Source organism: Gambusia affinis, linkage group LG01 (assembly GCF_019740435.1).
Source record: "Gambusia affinis linkage group LG01, SWU_Gaff_1.0, whole genome shotgun sequence".
Taxonomy (NCBI): domain Eukaryota; kingdom Metazoa; phylum Chordata; class Actinopteri; order Cyprinodontiformes; family Poeciliidae; genus Gambusia; species Gambusia affinis.
In genome coordinates this window covers 11,581,803-11,602,878 of record NC_057868.1, presented here as the reverse complement: position 1 = coordinate 11,602,878, position 21,076 = coordinate 11,581,803, and the positions used below count along the sequence as shown (strand labels likewise).

General features: G+C 40.6%; 2 protein-coding genes and 2 long non-coding RNA genes across 7 annotated transcripts; 1 reads left to right on the top strand and 3 right to left on the bottom strand.

The window, feature by feature from the left end:
* Positions 1-182: 182 nt before the first annotated feature.
* On the bottom strand, positions 183-10,258 carry LOC122840160. The gene is made up of 4 exons (XR_006372175.1): positions 10,153-10,258; positions 5,061-5,175; positions 3,446-3,634; positions 183-3,303 (listed from the first exon to the last, which is right to left on the bottom strand). It is a non-coding gene; the product is annotated as an uncharacterized LOC122840160 (long non-coding RNA).
* On the top strand, positions 2,154-16,759 carry LOC122840122 (transketolase-like). Of its 2 annotated transcripts, XR_006372171.1 has the most exons (15): positions 2,154-2,273; positions 3,130-3,247; positions 3,503-3,616; positions 4,095-4,192; positions 7,013-7,204; positions 7,949-8,067; positions 8,693-8,889; positions 9,001-9,165; positions 10,187-10,343; positions 10,430-10,560; positions 10,642-10,725; positions 11,272-11,365; positions 11,477-11,599; positions 13,208-13,930; positions 16,743-16,759. XR_006372171.1 is itself a non-coding variant. In XM_044132320.1 (14 exons), the coding sequence occupies exons 1-14, from the start codon at positions 2,167-2,169 to the stop codon at positions 13,393-13,395; spliced, it is 1,887 nt and encodes a 628-aa protein (XP_043988255.1). In that variant the 5' UTR covers positions 2,154-2,166; the 3' UTR covers positions 13,396-13,946. The 2 variants fall into 2 exon arrangements, 1 of the variants encoding a protein (XP_043988255.1); XM_044132320.1 differs by lacking the exon at positions 16,743-16,759 and having other exon boundaries at positions 13,208-13,946.
* Positions 13,848-15,226, bottom strand: LOC122840149. 2 transcript variants are annotated; one of them, XR_006372174.1, is made up of 4 exons: positions 15,118-15,226; positions 14,960-15,004; positions 14,651-14,733; positions 13,848-13,978 (listed from the first exon to the last, which is right to left on the bottom strand). It is a non-coding gene; the product is annotated as an uncharacterized LOC122840149 (long non-coding RNA). The 2 variants fall into 2 exon arrangements; XR_006372173.1 differs by having other exon boundaries at positions 14,960-15,123.
* Positions 16,171-20,960, bottom strand: LOC122840140 (uncharacterized oxidoreductase At1g06690, chloroplastic-like). 2 transcript variants are annotated; one of them, XM_044132348.1, is made up of 8 exons: positions 20,859-20,960; positions 20,624-20,762; positions 19,197-19,297; positions 18,444-18,524; positions 17,822-17,969; positions 17,525-17,604; positions 17,356-17,449; positions 16,171-17,183 (listed from the first exon to the last, which is right to left on the bottom strand). In XM_044132348.1, exons 2-8 carry the CDS (start codon positions 20,736-20,738, stop codon positions 16,774-16,776), a joined length of 1,029 nt encoding a protein of 342 aa, XP_043988283.1. In that variant the 5' UTR covers positions 20,739-20,762; positions 20,859-20,960; the 3' UTR covers positions 16,171-16,773. The 2 variants fall into 2 exon arrangements, with proteins under 2 accessions (XP_043988283.1, XP_043988293.1); XM_044132358.1 differs by lacking the exons at positions 20,624-20,762; positions 20,859-20,960 and adding an exon at positions 19,668-19,725.
* Between the last annotated feature and the right edge of the window lie 116 nt (positions 20,961-21,076).

The window sequence follows — 21,076 nt, the reverse complement described above, 5'->3', positions numbered from 1 at the left end:
AGTCGTTAAAGTTTGGATTGGGCGAAATAAAGTACTCTCATTTTTTGTTTACAATGTGATTTCAAGTAGAGAAAAATGAGTTAAACTTCAATTAAGTTGTTCTCTTTGAGACTGCAGCACTAAATCTAGTGGTGAATCCCGACAGGAATAGTATATCCAGTGCATGTAAGGCACAAAAAAAAGTTTATTTGGCAGATGTTTTATTTCAGAAAAACTTTCTCCACATCTGTAGTCACAACATAACGGGCATACTGGATCTTTTCCCCTCTGAAACTATGGATGTTAGTTTGATTGTTGTTGGTTAGTTTGTTAGTCTGATTTATTTACCAAAACAAACAGTGAAACAATGTATTTTCTTAAGCACCATGAATGTCTACCCTTTTTTTTTTTTTTTTTTTAAATCAGAAACATCCTTGAATAAATTGAGCTTATATTAACTGCCATATACAACACTCCTGATAAAGATGAAAATTAAAAATCTCTAAAATAAAATCATCTTTTATTGTATTGGCATACCCTCACTGAAAAATGAAGAAACTTTTATTTTTATTTATTTTTTTTAATTTTTTTTACAAAATTACAGGTGCCACACTTATTGACACCCCTAATAATTACAAATCTGAACAACTGAAGATTTTTTAAATGTATGTTTTTGCTTTTTTTTTTTTTATTGATCAGAGTGCCTGGGAAATATTCGTAGTAATAAATACCTTCCTATTTCAAAACCCAAATTTTCTTAGTCACTGTTCAAAATGGGAACTAAGAGAAAACGCCTTTAAACACAGAAAGAGTTGCAACTGACTACAAGAAATTCTCTGTTCTCCTAAACCCACCTGTGACTGAAACATTGTGAAAATTTGAAAGCTGGATAAGGAAACTCCAGGTAAAAGAAATCTAAAGTTCACATTTGGATAACTGCAAGAAATTGGTCTAATAAATTACTAATTGAAAAAGCAAAAATGCAACCAATTCCAACTCCATTGTGTTCCTCGGTCTGTTGCTACAGCAAACTGTTTTTAATACTTTTTTTTGCTCATCTTTACCAATAATTGTGGCGTAAATCCTTTGGCTGTGACATCATGACTTGAATGTGTTTGCTATCAACATCAGCTCTGAACTTCAGTGCCGTTTCTTTTTCTTTCTTTTTTTAATTAAGCTCAGAGATACAAGGTTAAATATGTGCAGCCTGGAACAAACCAGATGTCAGTCGATGTTTCCGGTACTAAGTGGAAATCTTGATTAAATGAATGCTTTTTTCCAGTCCATCTGTTCTAGGATTTCTGAATAAGGAACAAATATATGAACCAAGTGTCATATTTAAGATTTTAAGATCATTATTTATCATTTTGCCCAGAGTTGTGTTTCTTGGGTAAGTCATTGCAAATTAAGTATTTTTTTAGGTTTGTCATTGTGCATAAAGTGGACATTATACATATTTTGTGATAATAAAGATCTGAACTCAAAAATGTGTGCATATGTGCTGTTTTTTGTCTCCTTTAAGATATTACAAAGCTGAAATCATACTGGGATTAGCCTTTGTTCAAAGAAACATGTAAAATTCAGGTTTTTGGGGAGGTTTTTTTTTTTTTACGTTTTGATTGAAACGTTAAGTAATTGCTCAATGCCATTGCTTTAATAAACATTGCACTTCTCCGTATTGTCCACCAGGTGTCACTATCAGCTTTCAGTAAACATCTGGATGGACGATGGCGCTTTTGATCTTTCGTCATTTTTGTTAATAACTGAGAATCACAACATAGAGTTCAGTGTAGTTTGAATTTCTAACTATTAAACGGTCTACATTAAAAGATCCGAGAAACGTACTGGCGGATTTATGATTTCATTCCTTGCACCCATAGGAGTTGCGCCGCGTTTGGATAAACTACAGACCCATACGAGCCATATTCATAGACTTTGCTTACAAACACACCCCCTCCCTCCTCCATCCTCCCTCTGTGACTTTCTCACGCCGCACATTGCTGCCTCCTCTTAACCCCTGCCATCGTCCGATGCGCATCCATCGTCTTCCATGTTTTATTCTCCTGAACTGAACATCTGGCCTGCGGCTTTTTAACTCTTTCCTTGAGTTTTGTCCCGCTTGTGTGTTGCCTCTCTGCCTCTGCTTTTTTTTTTTCGCCCCCGCCTCTGTTTTACTGCATCGGACAGATGGAGGACTACCACAAGCCGGACCAGCAGACGGTGCAGGCGCTCAGGAATATCGCCATCCGGCTCCGAATCAACTCCATCAAGGCGACAACTGCAGCGGGCAGCGGGTGAGACCTGCTGATTGGAGCTGTGCTTTAAATTGTTGTCACTTAATAAGAAATCACTGCGAAAGGCATCGTTTTTATTTTTTTTTTACATGTCGGGAATGTAATTTCTAAGTGATATTGTTGCTATTTCTCTGGCTCTTTTAGTGGTTGTGCGCAATTTGACAAAAATTACAATTATTTCCTATGGATTTTGAGAACTAAAACATGCTACTTTAGTGATTTTTTTTTTTTCTTCAACCAATTAAAGTCGTACATTTATAATAGATGGATTTGGAGGATTGGTCAAGTGTTTCAGAGGACTATTTGAGGAGGGGGCTTGTGGAAGAGGAGGGAGGGCCTTGAGAAAATTTAATTGGTTTAGCTGAAAATGTAATGAAAATCTGATATTCCAATTTGTTTGCAAAATTACTTGTTATTTTATTTTTTTTTTTTAATGATCTTCTGCTACTTTTATTTTGTTTACTTTTTAAACGTATAAAAACAGGAAAAATGCCTGTTTGGATTGCTAAGTTCGGTATAACCGGGATGATTTGCAAACAAAAGGTTCAGCCTAGTTTTTGTTGAACTATGATAGCTCTCCCATATCTTGGCATCATATAATATACAGAAACTGTTCCGTTCCTCTGGATGTATAATATACAAAGATGTATCAGGTGTATTTATTCCAGAAACCAGTGGTGTGTCGTTGCATCATGGCATGACAGGTGGTCTGGAAGGACGTAACCTCGTTGGTTATCTTCCTGCTCAGTCTCATCTCCATGTCTGCACATGCGCAGAACATGCTTGTAGATTTAAACAGAATTGCTTTTATCTTTGACTAAAAGCCACATGTCAGAGTTTTCTCTTGTTTTTGCAGCCATCCCACATCATGCTGCAGCGTGGCAGAGATCATGTCTGTGCTCTTCTTTCATTCCATGAAGTATCGACCCGAAGACCCCCGTAACCCCAACAATGATCGCTTCATCCTCTCCAAGGTAAAACCAGAACGCCCATCTGCATGTAGGCTTTGACCTGGTCTCCTGTGGAGAAACTGAAGGAAATGGCTCATCAAAGTGTGTTTGTATCTCTTCATGTTAACCCTTTTCATAACTCCGTTTCAGATTTAACTATTAACATATTTGTATCCATGTCTTAAACATCTGTACCCTGTCCACATAATTATTAATGATTACCAAGCAGCTGTTTAGCGAGTGTATTTAGAAGCCAACGTCTTTCCTTTGCCTCTCCAGGGTCATGCAGCTCCTGTGCTGTATGCTGTCTGGGCAGAGGTCGGCTACCTGAAGGAGAACGAGCTTCTGAACCTCCGTAAAGTCGACTCTATCCTGGAGGGCCACCCTGTGCCGGTGAGGTGACACCGAGTCCTGTAGGAAGAAAAAAAATCCATCCAATTAACCCAACATATCACTTACTTTCACCTCAAATTATCTGAAACCTAGTCTAATACTTAGACTATCTTTTAGTTTCACTTTGGTTTTTTTAAGACGATCAGAAGCTTTTAAGTGTGGCAAGTAAAGAAAAAAATAAAGAAATCTGTAAGGGAGTAAATAATTTTTCTCTGTAGTGTATTTCCACTGATGACACTGCAGGCAGTAACAAATCTCTTTCTGTTTGGCAAACAAAGTTTGTTCTCTGCTGCAGACATTGTCAACACTGTTTACGTCGAGTCCAGACACTACGACACCCAAACTCATCTACAGCGCAGATTGGACCTCTGTCTCATGCTCTCGTTCGCTTGGAAAGGACAAAACAATCCATCCTCTGTCTCACTGATCTCAGACTGCGGTACAGTCTAACTGTTTGTGTCGCCGTTCTTCCCAACAGAAGCAGCAGTTCGTGGATGTGGCCACTGGATCTCTGGGTCAGGGCCTTGGAGCCGCCTGTGGAATGGCCTACACTGGAAAATACTTTGACAAGGCCAGGTAACAGCCGCGGCAACATGCACACGCGGAACAAGCTCACCCGCAGACGTGGCAACATTAACACAGGAGTTTAGCAACTGGATGCATAAAAAAATGAAGAGATGCTAAAAGTATTAGAAGACGACTCATAAATCTAACAGATAAGTGCAACATCCAAGATCAGAAGGGCTTAAGTGTTGCAGGAAAATATGCTGATGATGTGTTGCTATTTGAATTAAAAACTGCTGAATAACTTTATCAGAGTTTATTGTTCTGTTTTGATCAGATATAAGGACACAAAAATTACTTTTACAATATGCAATATTTTCTTTTGTGCAGACACATATTTATACCTGCTTGAAATGTACAAATATATCCAACAATCTGTGGTTGCAAATGTTTTATTTACATAAATGAAATCTTAAAAACCCTTTAAAATCATTAAATGATTTGATTTAAATGTGACTTTAGTTCTTCTTTAAACATTTAACTAAGAAAAATCCCACAATATTCAACATTTTAAGCAAAAACAACAAAAACAATGTCCAGCATTTGAATCTGCTCGCATGAAATTATGCATGACATCACATCCAGTGCAGGGAGCTGTGCTGATGTGACATTTCAGCAAGATTTGCATCAAATGCTCCCTGACAGACCTGAGTCTGTGGTGACATTTAGACCAGAGCAAAACTTCCTTTTGGTTCACTTTTAGGTCTTAAACCTGAAGAAAATGATCAAAAAGGGGCATCCAAGTGGCAAAACATATTGACTCTTAGTAAGCTGTTAATGTACAAAGCTCCAATTATAATTCACATTAACTGATTTGCTGGAATCTAAATCTTTGACTCCATGTAAATCGCCTACAGAGCAGTTTTATTTAAACACTTACTCAGCTGAGTGGGAACTGGTTTGGGTCGCTCCACGTGTGTCTCCTTTGTTCCGCTGCGATCTAGAAAGAATCGCGGATTTCTCTCCAACAATAGACTGCCGTCGCTTTACGGCCTCTGAAGGGACAAAAAAAACTTTCAATGATTTAAACCAGACTGAACAATTTCAGTCTGAACAGAACTGAAGGAGACCCGTTGGAGACGGAGAGCGAAACGGTCGTTAAAGGAATGCCGAATGTCCTGCATGTTGCTTTCGGCATTCTGTGTGCGCTCGATTGTTTCTGCTCTAATAATCACACACGCAAAAAATAAAAACACGCACACACACACACACACAGAAGCTCCTTGGTCGCTTTGCCTCACCAATGTGCCACATGTCCTCTCAAAAAAAACACTGCAGTGAAATCCTAAAGCTGTGCTCAGATATAAATGATAGGTTTTTATTATAAGTGCGTTTTTGTGTTTGTATCTCATGTGATGGTGAGGACGCAGGCGTGGCTTTAGTCATCTGATTGCCCAGAAACAAATGCTGTGTAGGGCACAAGACATTCTTCTAATTCTCAAATATGCTACTTACTTTATTGTTGATTTTTATTAACATACTCTATATAAATTTTACTTCAAATTTGTCATTTTTATGATTACTGTGCTAATGGTGCGTTTTTGCAGGCTGATTTTTATTTTGGTGCCTTATGAACTGTGCTTGGCTGAAGAGCTGGCACTGTGTGGACAAAACCTAATAAATGACAGAAACATTGGATTTAATTACTAAATTTAAAATGAAAACTTCTGACCAGGACATGGTATCAATAAACTGCACACCGTTCTTTGCGAACCTACCAGGTAACGCATCATACAGTAAGTTTTTGTTCACAGTGTGAACTTTTCCACATCTTGTCACAGTACTTTAGTTCAAACTTCAGTGTGTTTAATTGGGATTTTATGTAATACGGTCCGATTTTTAAGGAGTAAAAATAATTTAAAACATCAGCGTTTCTTGTATTCAAAACTGAAACTGCTAAATGTTTTTGTCTGACTACATATTTTGTAGAATGACCTTGTGGTGCAAGTTCTGCTTTAGGGACTTGTCTCAAATCACTTTGCACATCCAGGGATTACATTTTTGTTCCCCCTTTTTTTTTTTTTTTTTTTTTTTATGGCTTTACATGCCACACTTTTCAGATTTTCGTCTATTTAAAAATTAAGAAATGAATGCCGTGCTTTTTGGTGTTGGTTTGTGACATAATGCGAACCAGATCAAGGAATTAATATACTTGGATAATAAAGCGTCACAGAATGTTTTCACTAGAGGCGTCACTCTTCATCTCCTCCGTGGTTTTGTTTAGACAGCATGCGATGCAACACAACTCAGAGACGGCGCCACTGGCTGAGTTTGGGTTGTTTACAGTAATGGCTTTCACCTTGTCTAAATCTATTATTCTCACCTCACAGAACCGGTGAGGAATTGATTTCTTCTTTCTTAGTTTGAAATGTTGGAGGTGCATTTCAAGAATGCATTTCACATGCACTTGAAAATGCTCCAGCGTAAAATAAATATGCTTTAATACATGGAAATATTCACTGACAGTAAGACTTGCATTTATTTTAGATCTTGTTTCAGAAGCTGACAGGTTTTCTCGTTCTGCTGTCGGTTTCTCTCTCTCTCTCCCTCTCATCTCTTCCCACTCGTCCTCCCCTCTGTGCCACGCGTTATTTTTCTTGGAGCTCGTGGTTGGAATGCGTGCGTTACAGCTGCGTGTCCCAGCCAGATTTTTAAACAACAACGTATCCGTCTGACTGGAAATCTGTCAGAAGACGTTACGCCACAGAAACAACTACTGAGGCGGATCAGACGGTGCTGGAAGGGCACGTTCGTCCGTGTTTCACCGGTGTTTTTAGGGTCAGGAACAGGATTATGATGATGATACTTCTCTGCATCTCTCCCTGTGTGCAGCTATCGGGTGTTCTGCCTGCTGGGTGACGGAGAGGTGTCGGAGGGTGCGGTGTGGGAGGCCATGGCCTTCGCCTCCTACTATCAGCTGGACAACCTGGTGGCCATAATGGACATTAACCGCCTGGGCCAGAGCGACCCGGCTCCTCTGCAGCACCATGTGGACAAATACCAGCGACGCTGTGAGGCCTTTGGGTGAGCGAAGCGTGAAGTGTCTAGGGACGCACAACAGAAGATAAATAAGCAATATGCAGTAACATTGGTGACTTCACGCAATGTTGATGACAAGCTAACAATTATAAACTGTTTTTTTCTGTCTGCCGTGGATTCGAAGCAAACCCGAACCCCAGATATTGAAACGTCTATACAGTTTCTGGAAAAAAATAAATCATTATTTTTATCGCGGCAACAAGATTTTCTTGAAAAAGTTCCTTTGGGCAAATGCCTGATGTTATGCTGTTATGCTCATGCTGCCGCAAACAACTAGTTTCACAGAATATGTTTCAGATATACAGATTTAATGGCTGGTACTTAAATAAGTAGCCAACATTCATTGCAGTCCAAAAAGTTCTTCACAGTATGGAAATTCCCCCCTTTTTGAATGCAATAACAATAAAGTTGTAAATCAATGTATAGCTATGAAAGCAAACATATGGTTTCAAATTAATATACTCTGGCTTTAAGAATCCAGAAGGACTCATGCAAGAACATTTGCACGAGTCCTAGTTGTTCCCCTTTAGGAAGCTTGACTTAATTTATGGACTTATTTGTTTTGGATGTGTTTTTGTGTATGTCTGGATTACTTGGGCTGTTGCATCGTCATGTAATGTGGAATTCATGTCAATAACCCCATTAGAAACTCGTATTCTGAAGAATATCTGCATGAGTAATGCTTACTTTCTCTAATATAAACAGAAAGTTTATTTTCTCTCTGTCCAGCTGGCATGCCATCGTTGTGGACGGTCACAGTGTGGAGGAGCTGTGTAAGGTGCTGAGTCAGCCCCGCCACCAGCCCCTCGCCATCATAGCCAAGACCATCAAGGGCAAAGGCATCCCAGGTACCGCCGAGATTTATACCAATGAGGAGCAGAATCACAATGTGAACCTGAAGTTACCGGAATGATTCGGTGATTTTATAAGGGATAAAACTTACGTGGTTAAAGAGGTGGGAAGTGACCCTGATGGGGTTCAACGCGCCATCAGTGCCTTTATCCTCCAATAATCCAGGCAGCTCTGTACGGCTTTAGCTGCTGCAGCTCAATAATCCTCCAGAATGTGTAAGATACTCTCCCAGCAGCCGCCCATTGTGCTCTTGTGATAATAAGGCCAAACGTGCGTGACCACGTGTGTGTGAGCGAGAAAGCAGCATGGAGTTATTTTAACAGCATAGTTTGCATTGAGAAGCTTTAAGTCTTTACTAAGAAAGCTAAAAGTCTTCTGACCTCTTATTTTAACCCCTCAAATTTGAAACGGACTGTCGTAACTTTGTGAAGTGGAAACTTGTTATCACTTGGACATCTGGACAGGCTTATTCCTGTCTGAACTTGGCTAAATGTAAAGATGATGTGTGTACATGAGGGCATCCTTAAGGCCACACTATGCAAATATCTGACCTCTGGAAGCCTGCAGGCTAGCTCCACAGGTCAGTCCTTTGTAATAAATCAGTGTTTACGTGTCTGTCAGCGGCTGAGGATAAGATGGGCTGGCATGGAAAGCCTCTACCTAAAGACATGTCGGAGAGCGTGATCAGGGAGCTGCAGAGCCGCATCGTCAGCTGCAACAAGCGCCTCTATCCTGCGCCGCCCAATGAGGACACTTCGCCAGTCAGCCTGCGCAACATCCGCATGCCAAGTGCACCCAACTACAAACCTGGAGACAAGGTGCGATCTGTGATGATGACCGTGTGACATTTAGCTCGTTAAAAACACGATGATTGGTGACATTTTGAAGTTCCTCTCCACTGATTTGTGTCGGGGGGGTTTTTTCACCAGATTGCTACGAGGAAGGCATACGGCGTGGCTCTGGCAAAGCTGGGCCGCTACAACGAACGAGTGGTCGTCCTCGATGGAGACACGAAAAACTCCACGTTCTCTGAGCTCTTCAAAAATGAGCACCCCAACCGCTATGTGGAGTGCTACATTGCAGAGCAGAACATGGTGAGAAATTTGAGGCACTTCCAGGTATTAGAGTGGGGAGACTGGAGAACGGAGCCAAAACAGCAACGTTGAACTTTCTACCGCATCGGGAACCGTTCCCACTGAACAATGCCTTCAGTGATGCAAGCATGGATCTTTTTTTTATTAAAAATGAAAGAACTAAAGACGATCCAGCAGAACTGAAAACACAGATTTTGTCTTTTGTTTGTTTTTTGTTCCAAAAACTGACAGAAACAATATGAATCTCCTGCTCATGAAATCTTTTTTCAAAAAAGAAATGATCTTCGATTTGGGGAAAAGGCCAATTTAGTCCGACTTTATTGAAAATCAAAGATAAGAGTAAAGGAGTGTTCTCATATACGTTATAAAAAATAATTAGTTTAATTGAAAGACGAGGAAGTTTTTGTGCTTCAGTTCAGTCAGTTCCTTTTAGGCATCATTAAACTAACTTGAACTATTCCTGTGATTTAGAAAATTAATATACAGTACAGAACAAAAGTTAGGACACACCTTCTAATTGAATTCAATTAGAAGGTGTGTCCATAGTATATTGTGTGCTGGTTTAAGACTTTTGCACAGTTCTACACGACAACTATCTGTGTAATGAAATATTATACAGAGGTAGTCCACATTTATGCAATATTTTATGCACACAAAGCAGTGCATGAATACGAAAAGGAAATGAAATGAAATATGATTTTTAATATATTTTTGTCGATAAAGTCAGGAGGAATTAAAACAGCGATTCAAAGCTCTGGTTGAAAAGTCCATGCAGCAAAGCAGTCATCATTTATACACTCTACAAATCTGGCCTACACAGAAGAGTAGGGCAAAGAAACTTGTGGACTTAGGTGCTCTGGTCAGAGGAGAATAAATTGTAAACTGTTTGACAAAAACGCAAAACCCTTTCCTGAGAGTCTTTGTGTTGCTCTATAGATAAAATCCACAACACGTCGTAACATTCTTTGCGTCTCCCCACCTCATTACCTTTTCTGCCGCCTCTCCCTTCCCTCTCATGCAGGTGAGCGTGGCGATCGGCTGCGCTGTACGCGACCGTAATGTGGTGTTCGCCAGCACCTTCGCCACATTCTTCACCCGAGCCTACGACCAGCTTCGCATGGCCGCCATCTCCGAGAGCAACATCAACCTCTGCGGCTCCCACTGTGGCGTTTCCATCGGTCAGTTCCTCTCATGCTGATTTGGTTTTCTTTCGTTTTTATATCGTACCGCACCTTGTTTGAGAAAAGGCTTGTTGTTGAATTAGGGGAAGACGGGCCGTCTCAGATGGGCCTGGAGGACCTGGCAATGTTTAGAGCCATTCCCACTTCGACCATCTTCTACCCGAGCGACGGGGTCTCCACGGAGAAGGCTGTGGAGCTCGCAGCCATTACGAAGGTACTCGGATTTCACTTTTAATCAGCAGCAACTTAAAAGCGGCGACATTGCCACACGACGATGATTTCTGGTTTGTTACAGGGCTTGTGCTTCATACGAACAAGTCGCCCAGAAAACAACGTCATTTACAACTGCAACGAGGACTTCCATGTTGGTCAGGCTAAGGTCTGGAGCAGCGCTTCCTCATCTCCGTTCCGTCTTCATTTTGTTTTCAATTCTTTTTTTTTTTTTACATAGCTACAGTGGAAACTGCATATTTACACACCTGGTGTAAAAAGAGCGCCATTTATTTTCATATAATCTGACACAAAATCCGATTACAGTGTGTCCTGGTGCACTAAAATGTTTTTTATCTGCTAAATGCTAACATAGTCAGAGAAGAATACATTTAAACTATTTTGTATTCTTTATTAAACTAGTGAAGTTTACATACACATAACCTTGTGTATGTAAATACACAAGGTTTACTATGCCTTTAAACAATCTGAGAAAGTCCAGATGATGACGACGTCAAACCTTTTGTAAGGTTCTGATTTCACAACATTTAGGCTGAAAATATTTTCAGACGAGGCGTCAGGAAGAGAACTGTGGACTTGCCTTTGCTACTTTCCAGATTCCTTTGCACTTTGTGATCATTGGAAGCAGGTGACCTGTGGGCAAACCGACGTTTGTTGTCCGTACTACAGTGTTATGTTTTATGTTCGACTTCAGGTCGTGTATAAAACCAGTGATGACCACGTGACCGTTGTTGGAGCAGGAGTGACCCTCCAGGAGGCTCTGGCTGCAGCAGAAATGCTAAAGAAAGGTCGGGAGCCACGGAACGAAAAACATGGACAAAGACCAACCAAAGGCAGCAGAAAACGATAGATGACCTTCTGTATATTGAAGTTTTTCTTCTTCTCCTCCTTTTCATTAGAGAGAATCAACATTCGCGTGATCGACCCGTTCACCATCAAACCCCTGGACTCCAAGACCATCATCGACAGTGCCAGAGCCACAAGAGGATGCATCATCACAGTGGAAGACCACTACTACGAAGGTAAACCACTTGTTTTGCTACATACAAATGAAGCATTCTGGCTAAATAACATGTAATGCTGTATAAAGTCAAATGTTTAACTTACCTTGATTGGCTACTGTCATAATAAGGTAGATAAATACCCCTGTTTTTTAAAATTACCTAATTTAATTAATGAAGTTCATTATCTAGTTATATTTCTGTATACTTACAATTGTGTTCTGCTTTTTTTTTTCTTTTTGCACATTTGAGTAAAGTACAAAGACAGTGAATGCCTCTGCATAGATATAGTGACTTTTTGTGTTTTTGTCTCCATCGTGTTCAGTTCAAGTCAGAGGAGGAATATCTCTGGATCTTTGTGTTATTTGCGATAACCTTTGTGGTCTGTGTGTTTTCTGTAACAAACTGAATATAGAGAGGAGAACGAAGGGGATAGTTGTTGTTCATGACTTATTCTTGCGGAGTGGTAGGATGAGCGGAGGAACCAGGGCTGTCACTGCTTCTTAATTTCAACTCTGGCCTTCTGGCTCCTGCCGACCTAGAAAACAGCTGCAGCCCGACAGATACAAGCTTTGAGAAACTGCTTCCCTTCCAGTCTCATTTTGTTGTCTTCATCATGTACGTTTTCGGTTATCTTGATTAAACTGCTGTTCCTATCATTTATTTCATCTGTCTTGCTGTTAATGAATGGCGAGCAGAAACATGCATGTGGCATTTTGCAAAGCTACGCACAAACCTATTTTTCTACCACAAACTTTGCAGGTGATTTTAGCATTTTATGTGATTGACCAACACAAAATACCACGTAATTGAGAAGTGGGGGGTGGGGGGGAATGATGCATGATTTAGATTTTTTATTTTAAACAAAAATCTGAAAAGTGTGTCACGGCTTTGAGTTTAGCACCCCTGACTCAATACTAAGATTTTGTGGTTTTGTTATTCTCCTATAACATAAACAGAGCTGTGCTCCTTAAGATGTTCTTTGTGTTTTTATGTTGTTTTTTTTTATAACTTGACCCAGCTTTAGAAGTTTTCACATCTTATTTTTTTTCTTTCGTATCATAATAGAATGAGTGAGGTGAATCCATACGCACGCCACACTTTTCAGATTTCTATCGTGAAAAAAATGTGAAAATTATGCATGTTCCTTTGACAGCACAGTTATTCCACTGCACTGTGTTGGTCTGTCACACGAAGTCACAATAAAATACATGGAAGTCTGTGGTTGTAATCACAAAATGTAAAAAAGGTCAACGTTTTGCAAGCCACTGTAGCCAGGTTGATATGGGTGTAGCTGGAAATGATGTTGCCTCTTTTGAAGTATTAACAATATTTCTGAAAAATATTTCTAAATACAAGGAGTCAAACCAGTTTTATTTATTTATTTTTATTTTATTGTTTTTGCTTTGAGCACACACCCTTCATTTAATCTTAAAAGTGTGAGAACAAGAGTGGAAAAAGTCGCAGGAGGGTGGCGTCATGCCTGTCACTCCGCATCACATCCCTCCAGAGTTGAACCCGCAGAGAAGTTGAGTTGAATTCAGGAGGATTTGTTGGACGACTGGATAAACAGAGAAAGCGATTTTGGGCGCAAACCGTCACTCTCAACTGGCTCTGCTCTGCATTCAGGTGGGCTCGGCGAGTCCGTGTGCTCGGCGGTGGTGAACGAACCCGGATTCACCGTTCACCGCCTGGCGGTCTCCCAGGTGCCCCGCAGCGGCAAGCCCCACGAGCTGCTGCGGCTCTTCGGCGTCGACCGCGACGCCATCGCCCAGGCGGTGCGCAAGACGCTCAGCAGCTCTGCCAACGCCAAATAAGGACATCCGGAGGAGCGACATGGTTACTGCCGCTATTTAATCTGTGATCACCATGGAAACAAACAATAAAACCCTCACACAAAGAAAGGAAAAAAAGACGGCGTGGCCCGTCCGGGTCTCTCTCACTTTCTAAAGAGCAAACAGAAGATTTTTGTCGGTAATTTGATCCGCTGCAGTTTTACCACCATCAGTCGGAGTTCGGTAAACATTCCTCCTCCTCTTTACTCACCGATATTCACTCCTTCACCCCGTAGTTCTCCTTCTGCCTCTACATTGAAAGTGCTGTTGCTGCTGTAGTGTTTCAGTAAAAAAGCAGTATACGTAGTTTGGAGTCGTGTATTTTTATACCGTATGTCATGCCTGTGGAGCCTCTCTCTCGCCTCGGGGCTCGGTGTGTTCTCCACCTGGTGTGAACATGTAGATCTCACCCCACAGCCGGGTGGAGGAAACCTCGGGCTTGGTCTGATTTTGAGCACTGACTGTTTTTAACTCTTTCGACTCTGACTTTGGTTTGGACTGCTTCACACAAATAAAGGTATGGTTTCTTCACACTCCGTCTGTCTGGTGTCGTCCTTGAGGCTTTCTTTCAAAAAAAAAAAAAAGGGAGGAATGAGTGAGGTTTGCCAACCCTAACCGTTTCAGTAAATAATGTATTCATCTGTTCTATTTGGTGGGAAGTGGGAATATAGGTAAATAAAACCCAGGTTTTAAAATCATGTTCTGAATTTTTGCTTTTTGGAATTACTTAAATCTGATTCAATGTGGAGAAAGAGGCAGAATGTGCCTGAAACATCTGATTAGCTCTCAAAATAGACTTTGTTTTATTCTCACACCTTTTGCTGTTACTAAATGAGAAAGCTGTGAAATAAACATCAGATGAAAATGCAAAGATGCAGGAAGACACCAAAAAAACAAAAGCAGAAACGGAGCCACTATTTATGTCACCGTCTGAGGTATCATAACAATTTTTGGCAAAAGCTTTTCTGAAATAATGTTGTTAAAAAATCCTTTAAATGCCTCGGAAAGAAACAAAATAATACATGAAGAAGTTGTTGGGAGTGTTTTTATCCTTGAGTACTGAAGGCTGTAAAAAGTTATCAAAGTATTTTTATGCACTTGTTTTGTTCAGAAACCTGCTGACTGGCTGATATCTGCCCGATCATAAAAGCTCAAAGTTGCTCTGTTTCCTCTATATTTAATGCTAGTTAATAATTAAAAAGCATGCTAAAAGATTTACGCAGGCTGCAGCCGGTACCTGTGCATCCAAAAATAAGACGTGTCTCAAATGCTGTTGGTTCATTTTATTTGCCGGTCAGTGAGGGCATCAAACTGTGAACACTAACAAAAAGTAGAGTGTATATAAAGTACTGATTCTGGTCTGGCTCCATATAAACACAGGTAATGTCTGCGAAATTGCTTTGCAATTTATTTATAGACCAATATATTAGGATTAGCATAAAGTATTCAAAAACATTCTCATACAAAGACGTTGAAAATCTTGCAAACATCTGGTGCAGACAGAAAACTGCAAAATATAATTTGTACTGCTAGTCTGATGACCCACCTGCTTCAATATGGATCGTAGAAGATCTGAGATAAACTAGATTCCCTAAATTTGGAAAGAAACAAAAGAAAAAAAATCATCTTGTACTTTGGAAATACAGACATTATAGCTGAAATAAGCCTGTTTTAGCCAACCTGTGATGACATTTGTTGTTGTACCTTAGAGTCTTTCTGCTCTCGACTCCAGACGGCAAGAGAGGAACCTCAGGAGATGTGATGTGCAGGATAACCTTTGACCTCTGCTCCTACAGCTCAGCGGGGAGGGCGGTTGTCTGCAGTGTCAGCTGTAGGTGTGGGAGCAAAGGAAATAAAGAGGTCTGACAGATCGCGTGCGTGGATGTAGGGGTCCACCCACATGGAGTTCTGTTGCACCGTCTGCACCTGCTGGGTGTTTCAGTGCAACTCCCATCTAAGCATCTGTCAGTCTGAATCCTCTGTATTGATGCAGAACACACACACACACACACACACACACACACACACACACAATGATCCTGCTGTCAAATTCACTTGCATCTAAAATACATATTGGGCACATAATCGATCAGATTAAAACATGACACTGCATCCTAACGCGTCAATTTTGTGATTTATGAACTTGAAAAGTTTTCATTCACAGTACGTATAAGTACGAGTGTGAGCTTGATTTATGGAATACCACAGACAGAAGTTCTTCAATAAAACATTTCATGAAACAATAAAAAAAGTTAAATGAGAAGTCAATTGTCAGTTAAAATAAACCGAATACAATGCAGTAAAACACACAAACATGTCGGGTCAGACAATTTTCCCAGGAGTGGTCAACCAATCAAAATAATCCAGAACATCTAAAGCTGTTCATGATTCAACAATAAGAGGAAGACTGAGCAAAAGAAAAAAAAAAAAAGGCAGAGGAAGGCCATCCAAGATATACATCACCTCTGATCAAAAAGAACAGAGGTCTGTCTCGTATTTGCAAAAAGTAAAATATTTTAATGATTCCTAAGACTTCTGACAAAATATATTTGAAGTTATAAATGTGGATGATTTTAGTCATTACATTACATCTGGAAGAAAAGCAGCAGGATACCAGAAAACAACGACTAACGTTGATCAAACTTGGCAGTGATGGTTTGAGTCTGTAGAGTCCATGAAGTAAACAGTGTTTTACTGGTACAGTCGTATGTCCCTGTAGAGATTAAAAATAAAAAATAAAAATAAAAAACCCAGTGATCATGCTTGGAATAAAATATTCCTTTATTACACATCACTAACAAACACATTTGGACATTTCTTATGAGAGTAATTTCTTGTCATGATCAATATAAGATAAAGAGACACAATAAAACTCTGACTTAAATGTAAAAAAAAAAAAACATTCTATCACACAAGTAGAACATTTAATTTAATCCTGTATTTTTTTCTTTGTGATGGTGTAACTAAATGAGAGGCTTTTTAAAACATTTACATTATGCAGACATCAAAAAAAGCAAATGGAAAACGTTTTAATTATTTAGCATCCTTAGAAACTTGGGTTCATAGTGCTGTACATAAATTATCACCAAAGAAAGAGGATAAAAAAAATACATCATGAGCAAAGAAAATAAAAGATGGAAAACGCACCGCTTTGAACAGGAAAGTCTTGAAGAAGGAAAAAAAATAAAAAATATTATAGTGAATGTAAATATTGCAAAGCAAGTAAATAGTTGTACTTTTAAACAAATTCACCAAATTTATTCCCTGAGAAGGTTTTTTTTATTATTCTTTTCTCTTCCTCCTCCTCCTCTCCCTCACTGACCTGCCAGATCCAGTCTGTCATCCTGCCCCCTCCCCCCCTCATCTCCTGTACTCATCCCCACAGTCTCCTATGAGCGCCATCAGGTCGGTGGAGCGCCGCGTGACGCCCTCTATGGCTGCGTGATCCTCTGCCGTCAGCTGCAGCTCGGGGCTGCAGCTGTGCAGGCTGTCGCCGATGTGCTGCCCCGCCCCGGCGACGCCAAACCGACACCCGACGATGACTCCGCCTACGGCCGGGCGGTCCAGGACATAGCGTGTGGCTATGCTGGCCATCGAGCAGCCGTGCCTCTTCGCCACTGTCTCCAAGGCGACGAGGAGGTCCTGGAAGAGAGTCCATCCACCCCAGGAGTCAATCATGTTCTTGTACTTGGAGAGGGAGGCGGTGTCGAGCTCCGCCCGCGAGCTGGGCTCCGCCTTCCCCGAGTAACGCTCAGAGAGCAGGCCGCCGGCTGAAGAGGGAGGAGGAGGAAATGGAGACAATTCAGCATGTTGAGTATAATGAGGAGGTGGAGGCAGGTCGACAGAAGAAGCAGCGACGGAGGACTGACTCCATTTTGGAAAACCACCATTTCACCATCGGCTCTGTTTTAAATAATTTACATCCTGTACGTCGTGCCTCACCCAGCGTTCCATACGTGAGGAGCTTTATGTTGTTGGCCACGCAGAACTGCTCCATCCTGGCTGCAGGTCGCTGGTCGATCAGAGAGTACTGCACCTGCAGGCAACACCAGCAGAGACGTGAACAGAGGAGAGGAAGGAGAAAAAGAAAATATGCAGGCCAATGTGGTACCTGGTTGCTGGAGATGCAGATGCCTTTCTGAGTGATCTCGTCCAGTCTCTGTGTGTCAAAGTTAGTGAGGGAAAGCTCCCCTAGTAAATAAAGAGGGAACAAAATTTGAAATGGAAACTTATATAAAGAGAATATTTACTTTTTGCTGAAAAATAAAGCTGAAATTTTACCAATAAAAAAGACAATTTTATTCTCCAAATTCTGCTTTTCAGCTAGCTCGGTTAGAAACTACATCAGTGCCATCATTATTAATTTATCTGTGGGATGAGCGCATAGGGAGATGGAGAGCTCTCGTACGTATGACTCCCTCCTTCTGCAGGTCCGACAGATGTCCAAGAGCATCCAGGTACCGCTTGTCTTTGTAGTCCCACCAGTGAAACTGAACACAGTCCAGGGCGTCCACCTGCATGCGGCTCATGGAGCGCTGCAGCGCCTTCTCCACCACCTGCAAACGGAGCGGCACGAACGAATATTTAGCTCTAACAATGAACCAATCAATGCCCAGATCTAGACCCAAACAGGAATATGAGGCAGGTGTAACTGCAGTGATTCTGAAGTGTAGTGCAAATGCACTCCACATTTCGAAAACCAATATTTTCAAAGTGTGTAAACCATAACGAATGTGTCATACAATTACCCACTACTTTATGTTGGTCTACTATTTAATCCCAATTAAATTACATAAAGTATGGTGTTGTAATGTGACAAAATATGGAAAAAGTTCAAAGATCATGACTATTGCATCTATATGTGGTACAGACCCATATGGGTGAGTCTGTACCCCATATAGAGATGCTGTGCTTTGGACGGTACATTTTCAAAATTGTAAAATAAGCAGATAACAAAATTTTTTGAAAGGTTTACACTGCCCCCTGGTGGATAACACTTTAATCACAGTGAAAAACAACAGACTGCTCACCCTGCGGTCCATCGGGCCTGGTCGGGGGACAAATTTCGTTAAACCCTGCAGAGCTGGAGCTGGACTTCCTGAGGATTTCAGCTGGAGATCAGAAGAAGAAACTTTAAATTACAAACGATGTTGTACGTCAATTTGTTTTAATCCATTATAATCTTTTAGCTAATCTGATCCTGACAAACTCTTGACATATTTAAAATCATCCCAAAGGGGGAATAGAAATGTTGACAAATTTCTTCTGAAAAGCTGTAAGCTGTTCAATTACATTCACCATGACCTTGCCCCAGGTTAAAGGTCACTAATGGTTACTTTATGTTTATGTTGAGCGACTGTTTATTTGATAGTGAGCAGCTACAAAATTATTAGGGGATCAAATACTTTCTCGCCCCTGTTCAAAAGACAAAGTTTAAAAATCTAACACAGATCTTCCACAAAGATTCCCATCGTGAATCCATATTTTAGTAATACTAACTGCAGACTGTAATAGAAAAACATTTCTGGGAACACACACATCGAAGGGCAACAGCTTCATTAAGGATTTAACTTTATGCTAAAATTTGGACCAAAGCAAAAGTAGGGGTCTTTTACACTTCCATAATAAAAATGTTTAAAACCTGCATAAACATCTCAGTTAGGTGCACGTTTTACGTATATGATGAGATTACTCTATACTTATTTATTTATCTATTAAAAGAAGAAAACTGGTGAAATTATACTGAAGTGGGATCATGAATTATTTGAAACGTCTGTGTCCACCTGGTTATTGAACAGTCCATATATCTCTTCAGCCGGCCCATAAATGTCTGCCATGTCGAATGTGGTCAGTCCAGCGTCCACATAGGCCTGCATGGCCTCAACTGGAGGAGGGAGGGCAGAAACAGACAGTTACCATCACACAAGGGCGAAGGTTTGGTCTAAGTTTTGGTGGGACCTTACAACTTACTGACCAACCCCCCCCCACCCCGACCATTTTTGACCAGTGGGGGGGGCACCACATTGGCTTAATAACCCCCTCCCCCCAACCATGACCATAACTTGATCATACATCTTGTGTATACAACCAGATACAGTCATACTCAGCAGATCAGTTCAAGAACACATTACTTTTTCCTTTTCAAAATTCCTATTCTACCTCACATTCAGTGCTGACCTTACTAAACACCGGACTTTACAACAAATGCGTTGCGTGATAGATATCTAACTTATGGGTCCACTCACTGTACTTACAGCCGAGGTAGTGAAATAACTTCTAATGTCTGTCGTCCTTTTCTTTTTTGGTGGCGACATGGTCTCGGAGACTCATAATAAATGTCAAACTCAGAAGGAGACGCGTTCACTTTCAGCACCATGGACCAAACTTCCGTTCCGCGTGTGGCCAGCTGGCCGCCGCCTGTTGCAGCCAATCAAAGGACGTAGATCCACGTTCTTTGAGCCAATAGCGGCATGGGTCGTCATAGTTCATAACAGCGAATTTTAAAATGAATGCTACCACTGCGTAGTATATTGAAATATTAAACTAATCAATGTAGATTTTCGTTTATTTATTTTGTTTTTGTTAAAAAAATACATGTTTTTTTTTATTTTTATTAATATGGCAAAAATTGGTCGGGACTATTTTATATCCCTTGAATATTGGTCGTGACATGTCACGACCGTCCATACCCAAACCTACGCCCATGCCATCACAGCCATGTGTCCTTCAGAGATAAGCACAGAGCATGTTGCTGCTGAAATGTGATCAAATTCATCAACACCTGAGCATGGCTTTGCTGTTACTGTGAGTCTCAAAAGCACAGCTAGAAAAGCTAAAATTAGATTTCAAAATAAGCTTTACCGAACTTTACTAAAGATTTTTGGAGATCTTTCAAGTCTAACTGGATAATTCATTTAATGCAACAACAAACACTATATTTAAAATTTCTTTAAAAAAAGCACATCGTGTATACATTTGTTTTAATGTAGATTGTTGGAGATAAGTCAAATGGCACTAAATGCCCTTCTGGCGTCTCAAAACGAATCGAAAACGACTCGCCCTTAACGGCACCCATACTCTCTTTTACCTTAAGACCTGGTGTATGTGCGCAGCTAATTTTTCATACCGCATTCCTCAACTTCTCAAAAAATAATAATTAAAATAATGATAAAAACGATGCAAGCTGAACATTATTAAATGCTGCGTTTACCTGCTTTGGTTTTGTTCACGGTTCCGTGAGCTCCGGACACCTGCCACATCCCGTTCAGGACTCGGCAGATCTCCAGACCTCCGGCCAGCCTCACTTTGGGAACCGAGGAGGACATGCTGTTGTCGGGACAGGTTTTTAACTTCTCACCGCGGTGAGAATAAAAACAAACACAATTAAGCCGAATTCCCAATGCAGCGACGTTAAGGGATTTTAACTTATAGTATAGGTTACTTACATGATATGCTCTTGAAGTCTAGCTACACCCAGTGAATCTCACTGCTCATCTACGAGAAGCTCAATGTTCATTTATATATTACAAAAGACTTTGAGTGAGCGTTACAAAACATGCGGATCTGTTAACCACTAGGTGGCGCCCTTTTGCTGGAAATATGGCTGCCATCCCCTACTGGACAAAGTTAAACATATCTAAAGCCCTTCAAAACATTAATAAAA